General features: G+C 35.3%; 1 protein-coding gene across 5 annotated transcripts; it reads left to right on the top strand.

The window, feature by feature from the left end:
* Nucleotides 1-737: 737 nt before the first annotated feature.
* pla2r1 (phospholipase A2 receptor 1) lies at nt 738-26,944 on the top strand. Of its 5 annotated transcripts, none has more exons than XM_041261991.1 (30): nt 741-1,059; nt 5,857-6,243; nt 6,855-7,028; nt 7,330-7,494; nt 7,710-7,823; nt 8,026-8,175; nt 8,684-8,872; nt 9,089-9,246; nt 9,721-9,831; nt 11,487-11,599; nt 12,868-13,037; nt 13,904-14,112; nt 14,397-14,542; nt 14,675-14,756; nt 14,952-15,084; nt 15,659-15,694; nt 15,919-16,079; nt 17,956-18,020; nt 18,095-18,198; nt 18,412-18,548; nt 19,041-19,158; nt 19,494-19,633; nt 20,715-20,865; nt 21,074-21,312; nt 21,895-22,069; nt 22,353-22,484; nt 23,419-23,541; nt 25,107-25,283; nt 25,760-25,795; nt 26,171-26,944. In XM_041261991.1, the coding sequence occupies exons 1-30, from the start codon at nt 906-908 to the stop codon at nt 26,386-26,388; spliced, it is 4,467 nt and encodes a 1,488-aa protein (XP_041117925.1). In that variant the 5' UTR covers nt 741-905; the 3' UTR covers nt 26,389-26,944. The 5 variants fall into 5 exon arrangements, with proteins under 5 accessions (XP_041117928.1, XP_041117925.1, XP_041117927.1 ...); XM_041261989.1 differs by having other exon boundaries at nt 742-1,059; nt 14,672-14,756; XM_041261992.1 differs by having other exon boundaries at nt 742-1,059; nt 9,095-9,246; nt 14,672-14,756.
* Nucleotides 26,945-27,263: the final 319 nt, after the last annotated feature.

The following is a 27,263-nucleotide window of genomic DNA, read 5'->3' on the forward strand; positions in this document are numbered from 1 at the left end:
AACCAAGGTAAACTATGGCAAACGCATAACACAACCATGGGGAAAATATGGTACAACTGCAAAATCAGTGTGAAAAAATACCGCCCTACAGCATAGTTTGGTAAACATCCAGTTATTCTGGAATTTATCCAACAGGGTCATGACTATCAATTCTCTACCTGCAGCAGTTTAAAACCACGCTGGTGTCAATGTTCAGTCACATGCAATACATAATATGACTGGAATGACCAAATATCTGTGTCATTTATAATTTGTTGCTGTTAATGTTTTTCTTATGGGCAGCCTGCAAATCCCAATGAAAATGTTAATCATGTAACACTGCAAAATCCAATATAATGTGCTTCAAATAATATATATATATATATATATATATATATATATATATATATATATATATATATATATATATATATATAGTAGTAAGCAGTTAATGCTACATAAGAGAACGCTCTACAAAACATATGTGCATCCGTTTTTCATATTTATCTGTGATTTATTATTTTTGTCTGTGTTTAACATATTTTCAGTGCTTTTGCTTTGCTACACTGTTAAATGTTTTTGCAGTAATATTTCTTTACATTGTGGGCTACTTCTTTTTGGGCTGATGTTTTCTTTCTTTTTTTTTTTTTTTTTTTTTTTTTTACTGGATGTGATCCTGATGTTGTTTAGTTTTTACCAAGTCCCGAAGTCCGACACCCCAGCGACACTGGAAGCCGTCTGGTAACCAAATATTTTGGGTTATGTTCAGATTTGTCTTCCCCCCGACTGTGAGCGCAGTGACGCAGTCGTGGTAGGCAAAAGCAGAAAACTCCCTGTCCATTCAGGAATACACCACTCTGTACTGGTTCATCTTTCCCTCGGAATGAACTTACTCGCTTTTGTAACAGCTGAGTTTTTCCAGGGAAATGAAAAAAATCTGTTTAGTTTGCCCAATTCGTGTGAACTTGCGAGCCGTAGGAGTACTGGCCGCTGTCTTGACTTCTCTTTTTGTGCAAAGGTGCAACTCTGCTGCTGATGAAGATGCGGCTCTGGACCAAACCCAAATTTCCGAATTATACAGTAAGTTTAGACGGCCTGCACAAAACAGGAACGTTGTTAATTGTTAAGGCCTGTTTTTTGTAAACTAACGTTTATCAACACTGCAGGGACCTTAAATTAAACTGCATGTCCTGCTGTTTTTTTTTTTTTTTTTTTTTTTTTTTTCCTTCAATGTAGTGCGGAAAAAGTCAGTTGTGACGTTTGACTCGAGTTTATGCTCTAGTCTAGACTACAGCTGTAAAGAAGACATACGCGTTTTAACTTGTCTGTAGTAGTTCTGTGTTCCCTTAAGGATGCATGCAGCGTTAATGCCCCTCTCAAGCAAGTAATCTGTCCCAATGCCAGTCCGACCAATTCACATACTTACGGTTCACATCCAGCAATGGACAAAAATACACACTGTCGTTTTATTGTGTCCACATATAGTTAGAATATGGGAGTGAACTCGTATCAGGTGACTAAATCGCCTCCCGAGTTGTGCAACAATATATTTCTAGATATTAGATAATATATCTATATATATATATATATATATAATATATATATATATATATATATTATATATACACACACACACACACACACACACACTCTGTAAAACCAAGTCGGTCAGGTTTGTGGCAGATTTTGGTGTGTGCTTATTATATATACACACGAATATATATCATATATATTATATATATAATATATATATATTATATATATATATATTAAAGAGCTCGAAAACAGAATTTTTCTAGAAAAATCTTTTTTAAATCTACAGACATTAGATGTCTGTAATTATTTTATTTAAGGTCTGTATTATTTATTTTTTTTTTTTTTTTGCAAAACTCCAAAAATGCTCATTCAAAAGTATTCTTTGCTATAATAGTATTGTCTACAAGGTGCTAGAAATGTCAATATGATAATGAAGAACCTAATTCTAGAAAAGTCTAGAAAATGCTGGATTGTTGGTGAACATTCTTAGAGAATATAAAAGGGTTAGGCATAGGATGATTACTGTCATTACCAATAAATCAATATGGGAAAAAGTAAAGAGCTATCTAAAGACCTTAGGCAGAACATTATTTATTGTCATAAAGCTGGAGAAGGGTACAAGAAGATTTCCAAGTATTTGAGTATCCCAATTTCAAATATTGTTTCTATTGGTACTGTCACAACGCTCCCTCGGCCTGGAAGAAAGAAGGTTCTTTCACGAAGAACAAGTAGAAGAATTGTGAGGAAGGTTAATAACAATCCGAGATTGACTGCCAAAGATATTCAAAGAGAATTTGCTGCAAGTGAGACTGGGGTTTCCATTTCAATCATAGGTCGAGTATTGCATGGTGAAGGTCTCAATGGTTGTAGGCCAAGGAAAAAGCCACTCTTAGAAACGTCACAAGGACAATCGCTTAAAGTTTGCAAAACTGAATTTTAATGATAGATATGCGTTCTGGTCAAAGGTTTTGTGGAGTGATGAAACAGAAATCGAGCTATTTGGTCATGCTGATAGTCTTTACGTTTGGAGAAAGTCTGGTGAGGCGTACAAAGAAAAGAACACCATACCTACTGTAAAGCATGGAGATGGTAATGTCCTTCTGTGGGAATGTTTGTCCTCTAATGGCACAGGAAATTTAGTTCTAGTACATGGTAAAATGGATTCCTTAGCATACCAAAAAGATATTGGCCAATCATCTGAAACCCTCCACTATAAAACTTGGTTTAAAGCGCAACTGGACATTCCAACACGACAACGATCCAAAGCTCGCATCAAAACCTACTTCAGATTGGTTAAAGAAGAATTCAAGGTTCTGGAATGGCCTAGTCAAAGTTCCGACCTAAATCCGATTGAGAATCTTTGGTATGAGTTGAAGAAGGCTGTGCACAAGAGAAGTCCTTGGAATTTGAATGAACTGGAACAATTTTGCATTGAAGAATGGTCAAACAACATGATTATCCTAATCATTTAAAAGAGGTTATTATTGCTAAAGGTGCCTCTAAGTATAAATTGTATTTTTGGAGTTTTGCAAAAAAAAAATTGCTGAAATAAATAATTGTAGACATCTGTTTTTTGTAAACTTTTTTCCTCATCCACAAAAGCAGAACTTTTGCTATAAAATATTTTTCCTATAATTATTTGTTTTCAAGAAATTTCAAGAAATTATTAAATCCAATTAGGGTATGTCAAACAACCATATATATATATATATATATATATATTGGATTCACTTAAACCCATAGGCTCCCTGAGCAGAACCATGTAAATGTCACATCATCACCACATCACTATGAATACATGTTCCAGCTGCTGCTTGCTTCAGTATTATGTCATGAATAACACTTTAAAGCTCTGTTATAACTCTGGAATAAAATAGAAATGCATTTATTTCAAATGGTGGTTTTGTTATACAGTAACATTTAACAGAAAACACCTGCTGTATTCCATTTTGAACAGAAAACATAAAAGCAGATTTTTGTATGGTGTTTTCCATTCTAATTCACTGTGCCAGTATTGCGATAGAAAACAGCTTCCTCCTAGTCTTTCGTACACTAGAACTTTTTTTTTAACCCACTGAAACAAAAAAACAAAACAAATAGGCCTACAGTATTGCATTGACAAAAGACAGAACTGCAGGCATTTTCCAGTACTGTATTCTTTCACATTTCTAGATCAGTAATTAGAGTTTTTGTCCATTGTTTAGTCTCACTTATGTCTTGGATCCATGCAGACTCTGACTCAGTATGTGGCTTATGCCTAATATAAAACCCAGTCAATTTCCTTTTCTATCAAGCCTTTGTGTGGCATGTTCAGAACTCTGTCTGCTTCCTGTTACTTTGGTGTGGTCATTATACTCAAAGTCCACAATAGATTCTTGAATTCTCTTTGGCAATGGAGTAACCTGAATGTTGAGTTCCATTTCACTAGAGAATGAAATTGCTCTGCTATCTTTCTATCTGCTTTCCTGCTATCAGACATGTCTAACAGCCCACTGAGTCTGAATAGTTCTGATAATGTGATTAACTCTCAGTCATCAGGTAACATAATGGTTTCTATGTTAATGGCTTGAAGTTCCAGCACAGTCCATGGTTTCCATCTTGTTGGGTTCTGTGCTTTGTGGTCCAGTTGTTATATAATATTCCTTGCATTGTGCCATTCACTGTTGCTTGTATGTGGTAGTGATTGTACTGTTATGTGATTACAAGTGCACTGACTGTTAACTTTTTAAACTTGTGTTTGTTTTTGATTATCTATTCATAAGGTGGTTCTAAATAAGGTCAGTTTGTATTGAGTTGTTGTAATACAAGTCATGATGTTGAAACCATCCCATGGTGATTATTTGGCAAAAAAAAAAAAAAAAAAAAACAATTGTGTTTCTAGATTTTTGAGATTATGGTGTATTCTTTTTTAAAAATATTGCTTTTATTTGTCCGTTATATGCTGTGGCATTCTCATTAGGGCTGACAGATTATTTTTACAATGCCCCACCAAATTTTGGACTTGCCAAAAAATAGCCAAATTGTTTTTTTGAAACCAGCCTAAAACGGCAACAGAAAAACATTACTCACATTTAAGACTTAATAAATTCTACATATGCTGACAAAAAAGGGTATGCAATGTTATAAAATCTGCTTTCAATTTCAAACTAATACCACAAGCACTGCTATTTGTTACCTGATGAAGCCAGGGACCAAGGGGGTAAAAAACTGAATGAGCAAAAGAGTTCAGTACTGTTGGCAAATACAGTAGGTCTGTATACTGTTAAGTCACAACATTTGTAGTTTAGTACATATTAGCTGCATTGAACATTTTCAAAAAGTAATTTCACAAAAGTAATGGAGTCACAGCATATCTCATCTGCCTGTCGAGCAAAGCAAATCCTGAGCACATTTTATGAAGGGAACAGACTGAGAGAATTGTGTAGGTCTGACTTCAGGAAAGTAACAGCTGAATATGTGTAAGAATATCAATGTTAACCGATCCTGATGATAAAAGTAGGCGGGTTTACCCTTTTCTGGAACCAGGTTGCTCACCATTTGTGACCATGTCAGAAAAGAAGACAGGAGGAAGAGTGAGCATGGTGATTAACTAGGGATTGTAATGATTGAAGTCCTCTGCTGGCAATTACTTAATGTATTCTATTGTAGTTGAAAGGAACAGGGAAAACATGCATGATAAAAAAAAAAAAAAGTCAAACCGCCAAAGGCTATATTTCCTATGTGTTTTAAAAACAAGCCACGTTTGGCTGAAACACCAACACCAATCTGGCAGCCCTGATTTTCTAAGACCAGTCTGAATAGTCTGACTGTATTCCTCTGCACTCCTGGTTGCTAAGGTAACTACCAGGAGGTCAGAGGGGAGAGACACAATCTATTCCAGATGTCACATCCTGTACAGACCAGCTTCAGAATGCTTTTAGGAAATGCCATGTAGCGCAGGAAAAATGATACAAAAAAAAAAAAAAAAAAACCTAAAACAGTTAAAACATGAGAGAAAAAAAATTATTTCTCTAAATTCTGTGCCTTCTGTATAAATCAATTTTGACCATCTTAACGTTTAGATCATATTGATGGTCTTTAAAACCAAATAAATCTGAGACTTTACATATCTAAGATTTATTGAAGACTTGTTTTCTATTTATATTAGTACCTGGTAAAAACAATTAATATTTATTAATCCATATATAATTATTACATAATTATATATATATATATATATATATATATATATATATATATATATATATATATATATATATATATATATCTCCTTAGGATAATTTATTTTCATTCCTGTTATTATCATGACTTAAAATGATAGCTTTTTTTGTTTTTGTTTAGCTAAAGGTATATTCATTCTTGAAAGTGAACACCTTAACAGGTGTATCAGAGCTGACAAAACAAAGCTTACTTTGGAGAATTGTGATCAGCCGTCCAGGCACATGCTTTGGAAATGGGTTTCTCGCCATCGCCTCTTCAACATTGGTAGCAGCATGTGCCTTGGGCTCAACACTGCCACCCTACAGCAGCCGCTGAGCATGTTTAAATGTGATTCTACCCTGAAAACCCTGTGGTGGCGCTGCAGTGGCAACACATTATTTGGAGCCGCTCAGTTAAAACTAACTGGCAAAGGAAGACTTGTTGTAGCAACAAAGCAAAGAGTTTCATCCCAGCGATGGAAGAGATATTTGACATCTGGGGAAGGACCATGTGCTCATCCTTATGAAGGCGAGTATATTATATATGTATTTACTGCCATTGCTTCTTACCTAGATTATATTGGAGTTCTGTTATTTCACCCAGGTAAAAACATTTTCAGGTACATTTCAGAACCAGGTAGCACACATATTAAAGGGTTACCTGGCAGCTGTTTATTCCAGTTGACAAGTGAGCTTCACCAAAGCACCTCAATCCTATACATATTCTATAGATACAATTTGATTTGCATCACGCTATGCAGGCCACCTTCACAATACTGTACATTTAATAATCCTGAAGTGCTATTTTGTATCATGTATAAATAGGTAAAAAGATCAACTATACTGTTAAAATAGATACCGGGGTCATTTATTATTAATATAAATTACTTCATACTAACCATATAAGTAAGTATTGATTTATCCATGCAAAGTGTTTCATCTGTACATCTGACCAATCAGCCCATCTGTTTTGATTTCTGCGCCTTTTAAAATGGATAGACTCCCTGTTCTATTCAAGATGTTGAAGTACCCTCCACCGAGAACTAAATGGAGACAATTCAAATTCATTTCAGTTTTCTTTGCATTTAAATCCATTCTATTAAACCGTACCCTTTTTTTTTTTTTTTTTTTTTTTTACAGAAATTCACACAGTGCAGGGAAACGCCCGTGGCATGCCATGTGTTTTGCCTTTTAAATATAATAACAAATGGTACTCTGAGTGCACAACCGAAGGGAGAGAAGATAACTATCGCTGGTGCGCCACAACTAGTTTGTATGATCAAGACGAAAAATGGGGATTTTGTCCAAATCCAGGTGCAAAGGCATTCTATATTTTACATTTTAAGAACTAGTTATATATTTATAATTGTTTTGTGTTGATTCAATGCTTGTTTTGCAAGTAGTTTCATCTTGCATATACATTTATTTAAAATTGATCAACTCCTCTCTATCAGTGTATTAATATTACTTATTAATGCATGCTTTCCATAGATGTAATACATTTTTTATCACCAGTGTTTTATACTTCAGTTGTTATTGTGGGGAGTTCAGAAATGACTATGGTAATAAGCTACTAAAACAAATATATATAAATATATATTTTTTTTTTTTACAGGGACAGACTGTGATGTTTTTTGGGAGGAGTATCCAGATACAAAAGCTTGTTATCAATTCAATCTTCAGTCCATACTGTCCTGGAACGAGGCACACGCTTCATGCCAAGCACAGGACGGGAACTTATTAAGCATAACTGACCTTACAGAACAAAGATACATTAGTGGTATGATGGAACATGTACCTTTTCTTGATCACACTTTATGTTTGGAAATAACCTAGCATGTGATAGTGAAATGTGTAAAACATGTTTTTATTAATAAATAATGGTTTAAAATATTCACATGAAGCCCTTGTGTGCAAGAAAATAAAAACATACCAGTACTAATGTTGTTTTTAACATTTCTTGCTCTCTTTTGTTGTTGTTGTTTTGCAAATCAGAACGATTGAATGATGTAGGAGTTCTGGTCTGGACCGGTCTGAATCACCTTGATGAATCTGCTGGATGGCAGTGGTCTGATGGGGCACCTCTGGCATTGGTGAACCTAACAAGAAGTACTGAAGGCTTTGTTTCGTGTATCAAATTTTACACGTTTTAAACTGTATTTTAATTTGACAACATGTTTTTTTTTTCAGTTTGAAGTAGATCACATTCACATTACTGGCACCTTTGCTGGTGGTGTCGTGTTTAAAACCATGTGTCGCATCTACGTAGCATAAACAATCCCTTAACTGCATGACATTGTTCTTTTCACAGGCTTGTCTCCACTGTCTGCGCTGGCCAGCACTCACTGTGGAGTGTTTAACTCAGCAGTAGGGAACGAGTGGCAGAACTTAGACTGTGGTTCTGGACTGCCCTTTATCTGTAAGAAATACCCAAACTTTACAAGAAGAGCAGAACCTTTTGGTAAGGTTCCAGCTGAGTTTCAGTCATCTACTACTTTATGTAAATGTTGGGATTAAACAAATGTAAAATACTCTTATATTGTAAATGTTAATGATGTTGTGGGTGACTGGAGACTGATTCAGTTATGTAATGATTCATGAAATAAATGAATTGTCTTATTTGCAATACAAAATATTATAATTTAAAGAGATACAGGGATACATCTTTATCCTACAACCATATTTAGAAGTCTTGCACTAAAATATAGTTCATTGGTGACTATTAACTAAACCAAATAACACATGAACTAGTCTTCCCCAGTTTACTGTAGCATGCTGTGAATTCACCTTTTTCAGAAAAGTAGGTAGTTTGTTTCTGCTGGCCTGTATGTCACTGATCCAAGTAGACATTCCCATGCTACTTCTCTAGGTGCAGTTGCGAAACTTATACAAACAGGCTTTATTATTGCACAGGAACCAAAACAAATTCAGAATGTTTTGCACATTTTTTAAGCATATTTTTCCAACAGATACATGGCAGTACTATCCTACAGTGTGCTCCCCTGGCTGGTTTCCTCACAACAAGTTTTGCTACAAACTTCAGAGCCAGGAACAAAGCTGGAAAGATTCTGTAACTGCTTGTCGTTCCAGTAATGCTGACCTGATAAGCGTGCACTCTTTAGCAGATGTGGAGTTGCTTCTTACTCTTTTTCAGAACGGTAAGTGCACTGTAGTATTGAGAAGTTGTTCAGAAGACATTGTGATCCTTTTTCAAGGAGCAAGCAATTATTTTAATTCATGTTTTTAGTTTAGTCATTAAAAACAATTACCCAATGATCTAAAAAAAATATAAGCAGGAGTAAATTGTAGCCTAATGAGGATTTCAGTGTTTAGGAATGAGTTGCTCAAGTGCTTTTAAATTATATGTTTTTCAGTTTCAGATACTGTATCAGGAGCCTGGATTGGGTTAACCAACACAACTCGGGGGTCATTTGAATGGTCTGATGGTTCTCCAGTGACTTTTACATACTGGCACAAATATGAACCAAATGTCAGTTACGTTGCAGGTCCTCTCTGTGTTAGGGTTACAACTGTAAGTGCGTTTCTTTTTCTTTGTGTCTTTTACGGCTTAAAATGTATCTTAAATGTAAGAAGAAAAAAAATGCTGAAAATTTTGTATAATTTAAAACATAGAAATTCCTCATGGATACATTCTTTCTGCGTCAGTTTGTGTGAAATGTATTTATATAGTGCTGCAATATACTATAATATCTTTTTGTCGATCAATATCAAATTCAAACATTCATTTTTAATTGTTTTCTTACGGTTGGATGGATCATTGACAAGTGTAATGTGACAGTGGTTGCTTTTTAGTATAATATACCACACACTCATGAATAAAGGTTTCTCCTGTTTTCTAGTCTTGACTCAAAACATGCATGCTTACTAAAATTCCACTATGTGCTTTGTAACTTTGTAAAGTGTATCAAGCTTTTGTGACAGGATAAGGCTCTATGTACATTTAAGTTGTTGTTAAGTTTTTTATTATATCTTTTTTTTTTAAAAGGACAGTACCTGGCAAGTGAAAATGTGTGATGAAAGTCTACCTTCGGTCTGTAAAAAGCCTGGAAACCTTGAGGAACAAAAGTCTGGCTTTGGAGATAAAGGTTGTTCTGAGGTAAGATAAATACAGCCTACTTAGGAGCCTGTATCTAGGCTGCTTCTTGGACCCAAATATGTTTTTGTGTTTCCAGTAAGTCCATAATGTGATTTTTGAATGGTTTGAATGGGCAGGCAACCTCAAGAAATGCTCAGTCAATGGATTCTAAGCGAATTTGCAACTCAGATCCTGTAACTGCTGCTGTCAACCTGATGTATTCATTACTCATGTAGCTTTTTTAAAAGTCTGCTATTTTTAATTTAATTAGGTGATTTTCAAAAGCTGTACATTTCCCTGAGAATCTCCATACCTCACAGAGAATTCCCGCTTGTTCTACCTTCTGTGGAATGTTGGTATTGGTATCCTGTATTCTTGTAAGGCTCTAGTTCATTTGTTTACCAGGAAGTTAGTCTGTTGAATCATGCGTGGCCTGGGAGGCAGCAAAGTGCTATGGGTGGGCAGGCTGCCACAAAGAAGTCAGACTGCATTAAGTCATTCACAACACAGCACCCACTGTTTGTCTACTGTCAGAAAACATGTTAGGCAATTACATTCAGTCAGCAAATCTATTAATTTAAAAATATTAATGAGAAATTTATATAGATACAGTGACGAAAGTGTTCAGCATTTCAGCTGAATTCAGACATATGTTCTGTAAACGTATTGGTTTGATTAAAACAAATATCTTTTCCATCCAAACCAATGTTCCTAGCTTTGTCCAGCATTAAGATACTAAAACGACTACTAAAACTACAACTTGAGAGCATGTTGTGCATTCAGATTCTTCCCTGATATTGGGAACGTGTATACCTAAATGTGCATGCTCTGTACTGCTCTGAATTGCAACTTGCCAGTTCATAGCAATTGCCTGTATCAGCTTTTGAAAAAGCTATCTGCATCCGTGCACAGTGTGCAACATTAGTCAAGAGACTGACTACTGAGCGTCCCAGGCTACCACCCCAACAACTGTGCAGCATGAGGGACGAAAAAAAAAACTGTTTTTCATTGATTTAAAATGGTGTCATTGGACCTTCTTTTTTGGGTTTAGTTTTGCAGAACTAACACCACACAATGCATTTGGAATAAATTACAAACAAAACAAACACACATTTATTTTGACTTTTGACAAAACAAAAATATATTTTGACATTTCTGAATGCTTTAGTTTCACACTCGGTATAGGGTGTTCTTGCTACTTTCTTATTGGTCAGTAAAAGCTGAAGTAGTAAGTTAAGCCACTTGTACAAATAGAAGCTCCTTGTGTTACTTTGATTTAACACATGGTCTTAATCAGGGCACAGAGTCGGTAATCAGGGAAGGTATGTCTGGTATTTTCAGCCGCTTATGTTCTGTCTTCACTTGCTATACATAAAGCTTTCAAACAGGGCTCTTTTTATCAATGAAGTTAAAAAAAGAAAATAACTTTGAGAGCGAAGTATACAGTACTGTATTCCCAGGAGAAATGCTTTTAAAAACCTGACCTTGTTTCTTGGTGATATTAAAGTAAAGGCCATGCACTTAAGGTTAACATGAAGAGCTGGAAATTGGAGTTGTTATGTTAAGTACCAAATTCAGACTTTGACTTTAGATGTTAATGTGCGGAAATACCTCAAGAACATGTAATGATGAAGTGTTTTTGTTGTGCTGTTTTTTATTTCTGATGTTTTACTCAGGGTTGGAAGCGGAGAGGTCATTTTTGTTATAAGATTACTGGTCACCTTCAGAACTATGAGGATGCTTCCCAGGGCTATTACTGTAACTCTCCACTGCTGACTGTGGAAAACAGGTAATACAACCGCACTGGCTAATTCTAATAGAAGACTCACAAAGCTCTTACTCATTTTGGTGTCATCTGCTAATGTTTGCCTCAGTGGCTTTTTAAAAAACCCTTTAATGAAAAACAAAATCCATTAAAAGTCCCATAAAGGTTTATTGGACCAGGTGCACGATTAATTCTGATTTACTAGGCTGTGTTTACTGACTAATAGCCAGGCTTGCTACTTTTCGATATTAATCGCTAAAGCTCGTTAAATGTCGAAAATATGAGTTGAAATTAAAAATGTATTTATATACGATAAACATCAGTAAAACCACTCTCTATTTTTTATTTTCTTACCAAAAATAGTCATTTAGAAATCAGCTTTGTGTAGTTTTTATACTTGCTGTTTGGCCCGTCTCCTTTCATCTCTGAATGGCTGGGGGTCGCTGTCAGTCGTCTCAGCGGCCCGTTAGTACTGTAGTTTCACTCTATTCTGACTGATCTCGTTGACTGAAGCGGTGCTAGAATGCTCTCATTTGCCAGCTACAGCACCTGTCATTCAAAGTGCCTACTTTGAAATCAGCAGGTTAAAGTGTAAGTAAGCTTTTGCTTTAGGTCTATGGTGACATTTACTAGTTTGATTTGAAACTGGGGTGCAAGAAGTCTGAAGTCTCCACGGCCTTGCCACCCATTGACTGAGTCCAACTGTGCTGAGTCAGGAGAGGGGGAGCTCAAACTCCGAATAATAAGTGCAATTTAGTTCTGTTCAACTATCTGTTTTTTTCTGTACATATTATTTGTACTCCTAAAATTATGTATAAAGGTCTGTGTAATACACTTCTATAAACTGTTTACTGCTGTTTATTTGAGACCATTTTTAAATGTAGAGCTTAGCTGTGACCAAGTGTTATTTTAATTTGAGTGTTGGCAACCACGGTTGAATATGATAAAGGGGTTTCACTAAGTGAGACATTTTTCAATGGCATAAAATCTGGGTTTTTTGGTTTTTTTTTTTTTTTAAAGTGTAAAGGTCGATTTCACCCATTCTCTGCTTGAATTGAAAAATAAAGATAAAAAGCCGGTAAATTCTTTCTAAAATAAATGTCGATATTTTGTCAAAAAAATAAAAATGGAATAGTAGCAAGCTTATTAATAGCTTTATGAAAATGACTATTTTGAAAAACAAGGGACAAATAAAGCCAGCTGAATTAAAAATAAATCATGTTGCTTTCTGAAATACTACTAATAGGAAACAGTGCTATAAAACTGTGATGATTGTATGTTTCTTTTCTCAGGTTTGAGCAGGCTTTCATTAACAGCCTGATACAGAACGTCACAAATGGTGGCAGTCTTTACTTTTGGACTGCTCTTCAGGACAGAAACAGAACAGGAGAGTACAGCTGGCTGACGCAGAAAGGATCCTTTCAGCTTGTTCACTATACAAATTGGAACAAATATCAGCCAGGTATTAACGATGCTACAGTGCACAGTCTCTTAGCTTTTTTTATGATTTCTTAATTGCTTTTCATGCAACATATTCCAGAGCTTGCTGGATCAAATTATTTAACACTGTAGTTAAAAAAAGGAATTGGAGAAATAATATAGGAGAAATGGTACACAGAAATACCTGATTATTATGCTTTTCGTTGAATCAGTTATAAAATAAAATAAAGTTCATGCAATGTTTACTCATTTAGCAATTTCTTTACGTTCTTGTTTACTTACGCTTGCAGGAGTTCTGGCCTCAGGGTTGGGTTGGTTCTGCTATACATATGCTCTATTTAGCTCATTGTTTTCTTGGCACTTTAATGCTCTGTCATGAAATGAAGGAATTTCAGTATCATACCTTGATTAGAACATCCTTAAATACCAGACAATTGCCAATGCCAGGCTTAGGCCCTACATGTGCCACTATGAGCACTGGAGGCCAAAGCAAAGGGTGTAGTCTGCACTTTCTGGCAGAAAGACAGGTTCCCCCTACAGGATGTGCTGCGGGGGCCCCATATATATATATATATATATATATATATATATATATATATATATATATATATATAAAATAACATGAACTTAACTCAAATCGATGTCTCCAAGATTTTTTTTTTTTTCGTACTATGACTGATACTCACAAATAAGTGTGTACCTCTTCCCAATTAACTGGAGTTCAAATGTAGTACAAAATTTGTTATGGCCAGTGAAAAACAAAAGCTGGGAACAAGCTTTGCGCTGTGTATTTTATTGTTGCGGTCACAGTACTGTATATTTATTGAAGAAACCATTACAGTTGTTTTTTTTATTTTCAGTGTTTTGTAATTTGTTTTTCTGTTATAGCTAGCTCAGGCGGTTGTGTTGCAATTTCTGGAGGGAAATACCTCGGCCGCTGGGAAGTGAAGGACTGCAACACTTTCCGAGCAATGTCAATATGCAAACAAGCTATAAGCTCGTACAAAGAAACAGAGTCCTCTGACATTAACATTAACCAAGAAGCTTCATGTGCACCTGGATGGGAGTCAAAACCTGAGTTACTTCATTGTTACAAGGTAGAGAATGCTGTGTCTTTATTGCTTAAATCATTCTTTTTATCCAGCATATAGTATCACTTTGTTTATGACCACGAAGGGAGGTTAGTGTACTATTTATGATTTGAATATTTTTAATAGATACTATCTGTCAAAAGTATTGCATTTTTAAAATAATGTTTAACTTTCTTTCTAGCTGTTACTTTCACAGCTGCCCCAGTTGACTAGACTAGGTAGAAGCACCAAGTAGTGTTTCCCTTCAAAAGCAAAAGCCCTATCCCTCTTCTCATTTTATTTTTTTTTAGGTATTTCACAGTGAGAAGGTACTGATGAAACGATCATGGGAAGATGCAGACTTCTTTTGTCAGGCTCTTGGATCCAATCTTGTCAGTTTTAGCCATTACGAGGAGGAAAACTTTTTGAATGGAATTTTGCAGAACATGTTTGATAGGTAACCAGTTCATTTTAACAAACTGAAGTTCAATTTAGTTAAATTGCTTGTTTCCCATTGCAATTAACGAAGCATTTTACTGCATTGTAAAATGTGAAGAATTTAATTAATCTGTTTCTTGTAATGTAGCAGTGAGGAGCGTTTGTTCTGGGCTGGGTTTAACAAAAGAAACCCTTTGTCTGGCGCTGCATGGGAGTGGTCTGATGGCACTGCTGTAAGTACAACAAGGTTGTATAGTGCTTCTACTGTACATATCATTTAAGCAATTTTAATGAATTACACAAAATAATAACGATATACATTGTAAGGCATAGTACAAAATACATAGCAAACTATGGCGAATGCATAGTGGACTCATACTTGATTTAAAAATATATAAAATAATAGATTCTTTTTTGTTTGCTTGCAGGTTGTGTCTTCATTTATAGAGGACAGAAATAGTGAAGATGATCAGATAAACTGTGGGGCTTATAAACCTGGTAATTTGATAATACCACTACGATGTGATGCAAAACTTGAGTGGATCTGTAAAATGCCTAAAGGTAAATAAGGAATGTCCAAGGTAATCGAAGTGTTACTCCTGTTTGGAGTTTGTATTCCTTCAGTTACTCTTCTTTATGTTTTACCTGTAAAAACATCTATGTAGAAAAGTATTTTTTGGGTTTCCCAGTGCTTCACATAGTAAAAGTACTGGCTTTTAGAGTTGAACAATGTGCATGTGGTTCAAATTCCACTTATGCCATGTGGAGGACCTCGGACGGGGACATAAGTTGGCCTGGGATGGCAGGGTTAGGGAGGAAAGTGTTCTGGGCAAGTTCACCTCATTGAACTTTAGCAACCACTACCGCTCAGGTGCTCCACTGGGCCCATTAGGTTGGTAACACCCTTCGCTTGGTTTTGTTGACTGTAAAAAAAACAGACCAACAGAGACCTGTGGTCATATTCATTTATTTGTCAGTGAATTACACTAAAATTACTTAATTAATTGTCCTGAGGGAAGTCTTTCCGTACACAGTACTGAATGAGTAAATTACATCAATTGGCTTGACAGTCAACATTTACTCACCAGGAGGCACAGTGTGTTGAATAGAAATCTTTCTGTGCTTATTTTGGCAGGTGCAGAGCTGAAGGGACTATACTGGTATACTGAACGTAAGTAAATGATTGGTTTTGGTTGGAGCTTAGTTATAACATACTCTAGTGTGAGTAGAAATAAAATGAAAATGTGAATATGGAAACATAAATAGGTTACTCCTAAGATGTTTCTTTTGCACAGTAATATCTTCCACTGCCATACATTTTGTAGTGACGTCTTTTCTAAAGCAACTCAGATAAGATGTGTTATGAGTCTTGGGAATATGCTTTTTTTTCTTCAGAAAACGAGCCGTGGGTCTTCTATCGAGGATCAGAGTACTTGTTTCATAAGGTTTCATTTCCTTGGAATGCTGTTTCCTTTGCTTGCAAAATGTTAGGAGCTGATTTAGTGTCAATACATTCTTCCGATCAGCTGGACTTCATTCAAAGCAGAATAGAAAAGGTAAGAATGTATAGTGTTTATTCTTTCATTTTAGAAAAAAAAAACGTATTACAGAAACAAACTGTATTTTCCAGTTACACAAAGTCACCTTCTGCATAAAGAAGTACACATCTGCAGCAATACAATCATGGGAATATATTCTGCTGGGGTGTGCGACACCCCCAGGCTAGTAAGACTCTCTGAAGTGGGAACTGCACTACACATGGTTATACTCTTCCTCCCTCCACTTCATTTCAGGCTGCTTCACTGCTGGAGATGGGCAGTAGCAGATGGTAGGTGCATCTTAATTGGGACTTGTTGCTTAATTAAAATTTTCTACAAGAATAATTACAGTTTTTACATGAGGAGACAGTGGACCACATGTTACGCCACAATGAAACATTGAGAAGCTTGAGCTGCAGGTGGACATGTTGAGTTTTAAGAATCAGAAGTTTCGTGGTAACTTACACATTTGGAGTCCTATGGTTCACGTCCTAGAAACCTACAGCCAGTTCTGTAGAATTAAACGTATTTGTCAACGAGACTGATTTTACCTTATGGATATGAATGAAAGATTTTGGAAACGGGGAAAATTTTTTTTTCAGAAATTGAGAACAGAGTTTTTACAAGCTAAAACTAAAACTAAGCACAATTCTGTAATTTTTTCCACTAAATATACCATAAGTTCTCAACAAATTAAAGGAATTAAAGTATTGGCATATTTTAAAATCGGACAGCAATTTGACACATCTGTTCTTGGATCCCCCTCTTGTCTTTAAAAGAGGACAGAATTTTAGGGATCGTCTGGTTAAAACTGATTGCCTCCCTCTCCTTGTCAGGGTCTCTTAACACCTGTACCAGATGGTAATTGTAAATGTGGAGCATGTGCTCATTGTAAAAGCACTTTGAAATGCCATTCTTTCAAACATCCATTTACCAGCAAAATGATTCCTGTTAAAGGTATAATCTCTTGCTCCACAAAGGGAGTGATATTCTTGATCTAATGCCCATGCGGTAAATCTTATGTCGGTAAAATTAAACATGCTTTTAATACTAGAATAGCTGAACATCGTAGTATGATAAGATGTAAAAATGAAACATCCAGTTGCTGCCCATTTTATAGAAGGGAAACATTTGATTTAATCTCTTAAGTATAGGAAAGGTTGAATTTACAAGGAGGGGTGGTGATTTTGATACTTTCCTCTTAAAAAATGAAGCTTTTTGGATCCATAATCTAATAACTCTTATTCCTAATGGTATGAATATTGACTTCGATCTTAGACTGCTCCTTTAAATTATTATTATTATTATTATTATTATTATTATTATTATTATTATTATTATTATTATTGCTTCTATGATCAATTTTAATTTTATATATATTTTTGGGGAATTTGCAGATCAATAATAAAGATTGTGTTTTTGTTTAATTGTTAATTTAATTTAGTTCAATTTTTTTTTAAAGCAAATGATTAGGTGTTACAATTATCCATTATAAAGTGTAATTTGTTATAGATTAGCTTTATCTTTTGCATTATTACTGTTGATGAATTACACAAAATTTCCACATGATTATATACTTATCTTTAATTGATAGCTTGTTTCAATTATTATGTCTTTGTAGAACTATCAATTATGTAAACTGATTATGACTTTAATTTGTTGATTGTTAACATCTGCTACTTTGTCTATAAAAAAATGAAGAAAAAACAAACACTATTAGTGGCTCTCTGTACCCTGATGAAGGCTTTGCAGCTGAAACGTTGGTTTCTTTCTCAATATAGTTTAAGGAGTATGTTTGAGTGTGCAGCTTCCCTTTTTCTTTGTTTCTCTAGGTTGTACCTAGAATAAGATAAATGCACATTGCAGATTCTCAAGTTATTATTTTGCTTTGCAGTTGTTTCAAAACGAAGTAAACTGGTGGATTGGATTGTTTGCAGAATACAGCAACACAGAACTTAGGTAAGGCTATGCACATCACTTATAATTGTGTGAGGCAGTTTCCAACAAAAATACTGATTATATTTGTAATACAGCTGGATGGATGGATCAGCCATTGATTACGAGAATTGGGAAGGAACAAATTCCAGACGCTCGGAAGAGAAGAATGAAAGATGTGTCTATATGTCATCACAGACAGGTACGGGCTATGGTTTATTAATCTCTAATAAAAAGGCATGTATCGTTAGTATTGATTAGAATACAAATGCATTGCACATCATATACTTGAAACCTTTTTTTTTTGTTTAAGTGTCTGCAAAAATATACTTTAAAATAAAAATTGTTGTAAAGATGTATAAGATTTCACTCACAAAAGTTACTATTTGGTTATAAATCAGTTTATTATTTGCAGGCAGATGGTCTGAGGGCAAATGCAACGGTCATCATCCTTATATCTGCGAGCGTAAAACAGTTTCTGTTGTTGAAATTCCAAGAGAACCTCACCTCATAGGAGGCTGTCCAGAACGATGGCTCTATTTTGGACACAAGGTAAGACCTAGTCTCCAATTCAGTATAGTCATGCATTTCACACCAAGAACATACATTGTCCTTTACTGCTACTCACGCTTTTTAATTTGATCAAACCTGAATATTAATATGTCTGGTATTATCTTAGAATGAGCAACATGTATTGCTTGCAAATTTATATACAAAACATGAGTGTAGAATTTTATGAAAATCTATCAATAATCTTGAAAAACTACATAAATACCATAAAATATTAAAGAAGGACCCAAGAGAGTATAATAAGTAAATTCACTGGACCCCCAACCCCCAACAGGCAGCTGCAACAGGAGACACATGTGTTTCTTAGAATAATATCTGTTTTTACATAAGTGCATGTTGCCACATAGAGGAATTATTGAAGGTGAAAAGGTTAAATACGTATTTATATATAATGTGTGTGTGTGTGTGTATGTAAACCACTGAAGATTTATATGTAGAGAATGTTTTTTTTTTTTTTTTTTTTTTTGGCAACAGTGTTTTCTGATGCATGTACCAAACAATCCCAAAGATTTAAAAAACTGGAATGATGCCCAGGCTTTCTGCAAATCGCATGAAGGATCACTTGTTTCAGTTGAAAATGAAATAGAGCAAGGTACTCTAATGTTTTCTAAATCACTTTTGTACCTGCACTGTGATTACAACTACTGTTTACTATTGAAAGTACAAATTGCCAAGGATATTGGTCTGTTTAAATAATACTTTGATTATGATTACACCACATGTCCAAAGTTCTAAGAATGATCCCTTTTCAATAAAAGGGCTTAGTCACTTTGCATTTGCTTTTACTAGCTTCTCCCTTGTGTTTCAAACTAGTTCTGTAAGAATTTTAAGGTACTGCAGTGTACTTTATTAAGCATGTCACACACTCATTAAAATGTATTTTTTGTCAGCAATATGTTTGTTATACATATATTTTTTCAATTACAGCCTATTTAACAATGCTGCTGTTGGGAAGTCAAACAAGTGTCTGGATTGGTCTGCAAAATGACGACCGGCAAAAATGGGTGAATGGAAAACCTGTCACTTATGCAAACTGGTCACCCATCGAACCAGAGAATTCATTTTCTGTAAGTTTTGTATGTGTGTGTAATAGGGTGACGTGTCATGTGTGGGTAGTCACTGGAAAACACAGAGCATTGATGTTGGTACACCACTCGGGTATGGTAGACCTAGTGTCACATTTAATAAAGAAATAAAAACAAAAACAAAAGTAAAAGTTTGCCACACAAAATGGCGAGCGCTAGTCCCACTAAAAGGAACGTCCCGCTCGAGGAACCTACTACTCTACGGTAACCCTCTCTTTACTGTTTTGGGATCCACATCTCCTAAGCTGACCTACTTCTGTTGCTTCTAAAGTCCTGGCCTTCCAACGATTCCGGGCCATTCTTACGGTCCTGGCTGGGCAATCGCCTTCACAGGCCCCCTCTTGCGGTTAAAGGGCTCCGTGGAAGTAGTTTCCACAGAACGGACGCTTCCCTCCTGAATGTAAACAAACACTCTCTCTCTCTCGGCGCCCGTCTGTACAGCAGTGGCCTTGCAGCAGCCCCAAGCTGTAGCGCAGCCACATTTTAAACCTAGCGCAGCATCCCCAGGCACGCCCCCCCAGCCAATCCAGACCTCCCAAGCCTCCCACTCAGTTGGTTGCTAAGCAATGCGTCTCCGGCTACGCGTAGCAACTGATTTCTCAAAAGCACACACACTTGCACAGGAACCAGCGACCCGGCTCCATGTTAGTGTGATACCTTATTTTTAACATTGTTCAACTAAAGGCTAGATGGTTAGAGCATCCATTTTTGCGATAAGGAAATGCAACTCTCCCTGTCTGTGCCTAGCATGATGCTTGCCATGAACTTGTGCCCTTCTGTTGCTGTTGTAAACATAAGGCTGATTTCTGAATCGGGGATAATGGGCCAAGATGACGAGAAATTATATATATATATATATATATATATATATATATATATATATATATATATATATATATATATTGTATATATCTCAATATTACGAAAACCAACGCAAGCCTTCTTTCTTGAATAGTATGTAATATATATTGCTGTACACTCCACTTAAGAATTCTGAATGTATAATGTTGTAACCCCAAACTCTTGAGAGTAGAATGTAACTCTCTTTTTATTTCTAAGATAGGATGGAGATGATTTGAATGCCAGTAATGCTCAACAAGATGACCCGCTCTGTACTTTGCTGTCAAACAATCATAACTATCATTTAACTGGGAAATGGTACAATGAGAAGTGTATGGAGAATGGGTATGGATTTATATGTCAAAAACAACAAGGTAAGCTACAGTGATTTTGGTTCAATATTGCTGATGACGTTTTGGAGACTGCTTGACCAGACATTTATCCAATCGTACTACTGTGCCTTTAAAGCTTAACTTTACATTCATAGTCTGGAAGTTTGATATTTGAGATTGTGAAGTACTGTAGGATTTTTTTTGTTTGTTTCTGATTGTACTATCTTTTTTTACTTCATTGTTTTAACAGACCCATCTAAGCCTCCGTCACATCAATCGTTTTTTCATCCTCTTCCTGATACCATTGAATACGGGAACCGCAGTTACAGAATTATTCATGGGAACATGACCTGGTACGAAGCCCTGAATAAATGCTTAGAAAATGAAACTGAACTAGTGAGCATAACTGATGAGTTCCACCAGGCTTTCCTTACAGTCGTTGTGAATAGATTGGACTACGCACACTGGATTGGACTTTATAGCCAAGATGTATGTATACTGCACATTTAAATACAGCTTAACTGCATAGTCCAAAAAGATATATAACTAACTGAAGAATAATACAACTTTTCATAGGGGACCCCTTCCCCTGACTCATAAGAAACCCTTAACTGGGAATGGGGGTGGGCAGTGTTTTAGACTTCTGAGCATGTGTGCAGAAAACTGTAATCTTTTGTTATTAGAGCAACTATTGAAGGTCGTTTTCAGTCACTTTATTATACTCATTTGTTTCCAACATTCTTACATTCCAGTAATAAAAACAGTTAACTTCTGTTTTGTTTTTATTTGTATCCCAAACATATTACATTACTGGCATTTTGGAAGGATGGACAAAGGTCACTGTTTCATTTTGAATACAGCTCATTTTTATTGTGAGACCACATGCTTTTCTTGCACTTAAGCACGTTAAGTATTGTAAAAGGCATGAAAGCACAGCACACTGGAAAAGTGAGGTCAACTTCAAATGAGTGTGGTTTGGTTTCAATTCCAATATACTGTATGTACTTTTTTTTTTACCACAAGTGTACTTACTGTTTATTTTTTTGCATTTGTCTTTTCAATGTTAAACAGCAGGATGGAATTAACTATCAATGGTCAGATGGCAGTGATGCCTTTTTTACCCACTGGGATGATGCGGATGAGGTACATTTACTTGGTGACTGTGTGTATATGGACATCAATGGTAACTGGAAAAGCGCTGACTGTGAAACACCACTCCAAGGAGCTGTGTGCCATGTGCCTCCTGGTAAGTTGGACCTTTCTTAATCGCAAAGCATGCCAGACAGTGGCCATGAATGAATACCCTTATCTAGGTTATTTCTAAATATGTATTCAATTTGTTTTTACTATGGGCTCAAATAAAATGAAATAAATGCTCCTTCTTGTTTTTTGTTAATATAACTGGGGTTATGAAGACTGGTTTTTAACAGCTCAACAAAAAGTTAATAGTGATATAATATTGTTCCTACAGTGCTGGTCATTAATTTTTATAAAAAAAGTAACGCTAAATATTGATCTTTCTTTTACAGAAAGTAAACCAATTTTCTACAAAGGGGAATGTCCAAAAACATGGTTAAAGTTTCAAAACAGTTGCTACAGTTTTGAGCCTGTTATAAAGAGGCTGGATTTGGAAGAATCGCGTGAATATTGCAAACTGAAAGGTAACGTACTACAGTCGTAGATGCTTGTGAAAGGGCCTGTTACAAAGAAATTATAACTGATATTAAAAAAAAAAGAATAGTACAATGAATAATAAAAGAAAGCAATTCTGGAAAATGCTGTCTTCTGCATTACTTCTGTTAGAGCGCCCTCTCTTGGAACTCTTGTAAAAAAACTTTTTTTTTTTTAACCATACATTAAAATGCCAAAGGATCAGAGTTAAAAAGCTGCAGAATTTAGATCTACTGCTGCTTCAAATCTGTTGTACTGGAAGGAACAACTTTGCCCACCCCTTATGAAATCCAACTGATCTTATACATTATACCTCACACCAGGCCTCGTTCAGAAGGAAGACATTAAGGTCCCCACCCCAAACACACAGTCTATACATTTGTTAATTTTTGAATTGGGCAAAATCACAGATTGATATCTTTCAGGATTTTTACCAAATTTGCCAAAGAGGGTTGGTTTATTTTACTTATTGACAGAAAATGTCCATTATAACTAGGTTTCAGATTTTAGGTTTTAACCGATAAACACAGAAACAAATATAAACAAAAAAACAAATGACAAATAAATGTTCATGGTGCAGCTATTTCATACTGTTGTTCCCGTCTGTGCTGCTGTTTGATTTGAGCAGTTCTTAGAATCCTTCAAATCCAATAAAATAACAAAAATGTGGGCTGTCTAAGACCCCCATAGTCCGGTGAAATGGATGGATTTAGATGAAGACAGGATTTAAGCTTTCAAACAATATATGATATATAAATAAAACCACAGTGACAGTAACACTGATTCTTTGCCAAAAGAATTACAGAAGCCCAATGATTACAATCTGATCTTCTTTGATTATGTCCCAGGGAAAGCTTTGTTTCTATTCACACCTAGTTTTTCCTTTAAATTGAACTTTTTGTAATGTATTGCTTTACTTTCCAGCAAACATGTCAGATGTATTGACAACTAAAGATGAAGAAGAGCACAGGTTTGTTTTAGAGGAACTACAAGCCTTTGGACCTTCTCATCAGACTATCTGGCTTGGCATCATATTTGACACTGACAGTAAGTACAAACAGTGGTGTAGTGTAAATCCAAAAGTACCAAAACGCCAGCAAAGTACAGATTTCTGAAAAGAAAATGATATAAATTCCTGTTTTAGTTGTTCTTTGAGCTTGAGGTAGCATTTAATATGTAATGCAGGCGACTTTTATAGGCTACTCCCCAGTTAGTGCTGCTAGATTGTCGGTTTATCAGCCAAATTTGTCTTGTTTTGAAAGCATCTTGCTTAACCTCTTTGGTGATCTAGTTATTTTTATCATGCACATTGTTTTTCTATTCCTTTCAATTATGAGGTCATCACGCAGAACTTTTTTCTCTGCATCCAATAAAATTATGAATCACACAAACGCTGTTATTTTTTATTTGTCACCAGTTTCAGAACTGTACAATTACAATTGTTTTTCAATTTGTTTTTAAAGAATGTGTCCGCTGACAGTTCTGGACAATTTGATTTTACGCAACATTCTGATGTTTTTTCCTGGACGTACCGCTGATCTCATCAGATTAAAAAAAAAAAAAAAAAAAAAAAAAAAGCAGTGGTTCTGGTACTATAAATTGTGAAAGAAACAAGTAAAGTAGATAAATAAATACATAGTTTATGACATTACTGTTTTTTTTTTGTTTTTTTTTATAAACATGTAGCACTTACTTAAGCTTTTGTAATACATGTTAAATCTTAAATGTAAGTGTGGGTTTTGGCTGCTTTAAAAAAAAAACACAATTTGGCTGCTGCTTCATCAGTATTTTTACTAAAAAAAACATTGTTAGCCCTATTAAATTTAGTACTGCAGTAGAAGTTCCTAATGTTCTCTTCATTGCGTCACAAGGACAACTGACTGAATCATACAATTGTGCAGGAATCAGGAGATGCGTGTGACTTGACTCTGCAAACATTTCAAAAACCGGACCGGTTATCGGAGACGGATCCGATTCGTGTCCCATCAGTAGTAACGCGTAGGGAATCTGGTTCCTAATGCCTATTCAATAGCATGGTACAGAGACTGTTTTGATTTCCACACAAAAAAGAGATCACTTAATTGGTGCGCATGCATCAAAATTATTCTTAAGTTGATTCTTAAGTCAAGAGTCTGCCGATTTTTAAAAAAAAGTACCGGAATGCAGTTCTGGCACGTTCCTGCTCAACTACACCACTGAGTACAAATATCTATAGGTGTGTGTTAAAATAAATATAAAATAAATAATAATCTCATGCTTATCTATAATGCCCGACTTGCTTGTAGAACGCATATAGAAATTTTTGGCAGAAAAGAACCAGAAATCGTACTCCATACCAAAACAATACTGAAGAAGTAATGCTTAAAATAAATAAATAAATCTCAGCTATAATGGACTTGTTGTAGAACTGAATAGAATTTTTGGCAGAAATCGTCCAACCTCATTAATTATGAATACACAGAACTGTAGATTGCCTTTTACACAGACTCATTTAAATATATCCATTTTAATGCACAAATATTAGGAAGTTACTAAATATTGCTGGGTTGTTCTGTTGAAGATTCATGATTTATTTATTTTTTTTAAAACCTTCTAATTTTCTTCTATCCTAGATGACACATTGGAGTGGGTTGACGGCTCACCTATCAAGTATTCTAACTGGTTCTTCAAAGCACCACATACAGATCCTCTTACTATTGATAGTTGCGTTTCAATGAGGCTTTCAGATGGCAGCTGGCATTTGTCTCACTGTGAGGAAAAGCTAGGATTCATTTGTAAAATACATGGAGGTAGGCTTTACGTGTGACTGAAACATGTATTTTTGAATTGGGTGTTTTTATAACTTTATTACTGATAAGTTTATGATGAGACAGCAGCTGTCTGTCTTTTGCGATCGTAGGTATCAGAGGAGAAACTAGCTGCTGATATTTTGCTAGTAGAGCTGTCAGATTAGTAAACTGCTGCTTCAGTATGGCCCCATTGTGCTGTTTTCTGCCAGAGTTCAGTTCCTTGAGTAAGATGCACTGTGTCCTTTTCCTTTTAACTCACTGAAGAATTTGTTCTCTTTAGATTTGTAGGCATTAACAGTTAGTGATGACAAAATGACCCATCTTACATTGTGAAGTATTACAAAAGAACCCCAAATTGATGATACCCATGTAATTGATGATACCCGTGTATTTCACTGAATCTTGAATAAGGTAATTTGCTCAAATAAATGCAAAAACTGGTTTACGTATTAAATTTATATTTTTTGTTTTGTCAGAGATAAGTAGCGATGTAGAGGTGGAACCCATCCGAGGTAAGTGTCTGTCTATTACAAATGTTTAATTAAAATGGTTTATTGTGGTGTGATTTGCCTGCAGGTTGTAATTCTGATCAGGAGGATGTTGTTCATGTGGTGGCTGTTTCTATTGTGGTTTCAGGGTTAATTCCTGATTTAAAACTGTACATGGATCACAAGCTAAATCTGACCAGACCTAAAGTTTTTATTTCAAGAACTCTGTATGCATGTATTCATCAGCTTATAGAAAATACATTCTCTTCCTATCCCAGTTCTCTATAAAATTCACACATTGTACAATATGGGGGTTGCAATATTATATATATAAAATGTGAAATTCTAATTTATTGTGATAGTATTATTACATGACTCCTTTTATGGTATCTGTTTCAGCGTCTCCTCAAGGAATGATACCTGTTGCTGTCTCAGTGGCTGCTGTGATTTTTGCCGTGCTGGTAACATCTCTTTGGTGTCTGTATAAAAGGAATCCAGCAAGCTTCAGACGGCTTTCATCTTTTGGAAATGTGTACTACAGACAAGCAAGTTCAGAGGCTGCGGATTCAGAAGGAAATATTCTAATTACAGATCTTGATGTGAATACTGTCAATTAAAATCTCATTGAGCAGTCATGAAATTGCAACCTGTAAATCAAACTGTGTCACAGCAGATAGCAGGATCAAGCAGGGCAGTGGGTTACATGTTATATTTGAGGAGCCAGTCACCAAAAAGCATAGATCCTGATCTGCACAATCCTGGAAGAACAGCTGAGATCCAAAGAAACAGGTATTAATAATGTGGAAGATATTCATTTATACTGCATAAGCACAGAAAGGCTAAAAGCCGATAGCATCTGAAATTAAGTTTTAGATTGAAAAAAGGGTCCAATTTTATTCTTACTGTCTTCAAACAATGAATACAGCATTTGTTTTTTTGAAACTTCGAAAGTATTCATCATGATTTATTGTCTATAAAACATGGTACTAAACTTAAATCGATATAACATGATTTTATAAATGTATATTATTATTATTATTATTATTATTATTATTATTATTATTATAAACTATTCAGATGGCTAAATGACTAATTGCTACATTGGAGTAATAGCTTTTTGTCTTGAACTCAAAAACCTCAAAGACCTCATTGCAATAAACAAGTAAAAACGAAGTAAATGTACATGGCTTGCTCTCTACCATTAACAGAATTGCAGGACTAGGCCGCCACACCAGCCATTCTCAATTTGATGGCAGCACAAGCAGAAGTACAGAATTGTTATACAATTGTAAGAAACGTGTTTGTTTTGTGTGTGTCTTTCTTTTTTAATTTTATTTTAATCGGTATTCTTGAATAGTGTTGACAAGTGTGGGTGTGTGTGTGTATATATATATATATATATATACCCAATGTGTACCCAACTTCTAGAAATTTCTCAAAAACAAAGAATTTGAGGAAAAATCTTTTGTAGCTAAAGTTCTGGTTTTGTGGA

The sequence above is a fragment of the Polyodon spathula genome, chromosome 10 (genome assembly GCF_017654505.1).
Source record: "Polyodon spathula isolate WHYD16114869_AA chromosome 10, ASM1765450v1, whole genome shotgun sequence".
Classification (NCBI taxonomy): Eukaryota; Metazoa; Chordata; class Actinopteri; order Acipenseriformes; family Polyodontidae; genus Polyodon; species Polyodon spathula.